Source organism: Geospiza fortis, unplaced genomic scaffold (genome assembly GCF_000277835.1).
Source record: "Geospiza fortis unplaced genomic scaffold, GeoFor_1.0 scaffold236, whole genome shotgun sequence".
NCBI classification, from domain to species: domain Eukaryota; kingdom Metazoa; phylum Chordata; class Aves; order Passeriformes; family Thraupidae; genus Geospiza; species Geospiza fortis.
The window spans coordinates 453679-455466 of NW_005054568.1; the positions used below are offsets into that span (position 1 = coordinate 453679).

Here is a 1788-nt window from a genome sequence, read left to right on the forward strand (position 1 = left end):
GGCCCTGGCGGGACGAGGCGGCTTTGTGGGGGCTCCCGAGCCCCTCAGGAGCCCCCTGGAAGCAGCGGCCACCGGCACTTGGGGTGTTCAGGCGTTCCCAGACAGTTTCTCCTTCCAGGTGAGCCCGGGATCGTCACCTGGACCTGCCTTTCCTTGTGCAGTGGGACAGGAGGTCAGGGGAGCCTGAGAACTTGGATCCTTCATGGAAATGTCCCAGCACTGCGTGGCCCAGCCCCAGCTGGGCACCAGGATTCTGTCATGGCAAACATGCCCCGAGAGGTGCCCGGCGTGGAGCTGCAGGCTGGGGGCTCCAGGCCTGGAGGAGGAGGAGGAGGAGGAGGAGGAGGAGGAGGTAGCTGCAAGGACATCATGCTGTCACCAGCATCTTCCATTGGTGGGGAAGGTCACTGCCCCAGCCACCCCCTCCCAGCCTGTGTGCAATGTCCAGAGAAGTACAGCTGGGAGGGAGATTGGCCAGGAAGCAGCGCCAAGAGCCATGGTGGGATCTCCATCATAGACACCCCACCTCAACTAGCCCTGGTCCAGCCGTGGTGGGATCTCCATCATGGACACCCCACCCCAACCAGCCCTGGTCCAGCCGTGGTGGGATCTCCATCATGGACACCCCACCCCAACCAGCCCTGGTCCAGCCATGTACCAATGTCCCCTCTCACCCCACACTACAGTTTGTTGTGCTGAATGCAAATTCTGTCTTACAAAAATAGTCCTCTGGTATCAAAAGGGTTACTAAAACAAGAGCCCTGTGGCCACAGCAGTGCAAATCAGGAGAGCCAGCTCAGGAAGGGGAATCAGGGATTGTCCCAGGTGTCCTGGGACTGTCACTTCTTTGAGGAGAAGGAGGTGGACTGGACTTTGATGGCTGGGACTGGCCTGGAGCAAGAGGAAAGAGAAAGGAGACAACAGGTTTGAGTGCAGGCACCAGACTCCCCCCTGCCCCAGCACCCCCTCCCCAGCTCAGGAATTCTCCAGGGACACAAGCCTGGCTGTCAGGAGTGGGTCCCCTGCCCCACACCCAGAGCAGTCAGCAGTGCAGGAGAGCTGGGAGCACCAGTGGCACTGTCAAGGACGTGGGCTTTACCCCCAACTCTAAACAAACCCCACATCCTCCTTCCCTGGGACACAGGTGCCCCGTTGGAGTACCCACAGGGACCATGGCCCATCCAGGAGCCCCTGGGAAGGTGGGTTGGTCCCCATTTCCCAGCCCAGCACAGGGGTCTGTAAATGTCCTCACTCACCTTTGAGGTGGCATCGGTCTGCAGGGGGAAAGATGAGAGAGCATCAGTGTCCATCCCTGCACCCCCTGATCCCCAGTGTCCATCCCTGCATTCCCTGATCCCCGGTGTTTATCCCTGCACTCCCTCACTCCTGCACTCCCTCATTCCTAGTGTCCATCCCTGCACCCCCTGATCCCCGGTGTCCATGCCTGCACTCTCCGATCCCCAGTGTCCATCCCTGCACTCCCTGATCCCTGCACCCCCTGATCCCCGGTGTCCATGCCTGCACTCTCCGATCCCCAGTGTCCATCCCTGCACTCCCTGATCCCTGCACTCCCTGATCCCTGCACTCCCCGATCCCCAGCAGTCCCAGAGCTCCCCCCAGGTCTGGGCACTCCTAGGGGTGGCACTCCCTCCCTCCCTGGCACCTCCCAGCCCCCCCTGGTCACCCCTTGGCTGCCCCAGGGAGCAGTGCAGCCCTTTGGGGTGTCCCTCCCTCAGGCCCCCCATGCCCACAGCCCGGCTCGGGGGGCGCCCCAGCTCCCCCCACTCA

General features: G+C 62.1%; 1 protein-coding gene across 1 annotated transcript in view; it reads right to left on the reverse strand.

The window, feature by feature from the left end:
* Window positions 1-6: 6 nt before the first annotated feature.
* The window catches only part of ADAM33 (ADAM metallopeptidase domain 33), a 42336-nt gene continuing 40554 nt past the window's right edge, over window positions 7-1788 (reverse strand). Inside the window, 2 exon segments of the mRNA XM_014310681.2 lie at window positions 7-891; window positions 1257-1274. Of these exon segments, the coding sequence (XP_014166156.2) occupies window positions 840-891; window positions 1257-1274 (70 nt within the window). The 3' untranslated portion in view covers window positions 7-839.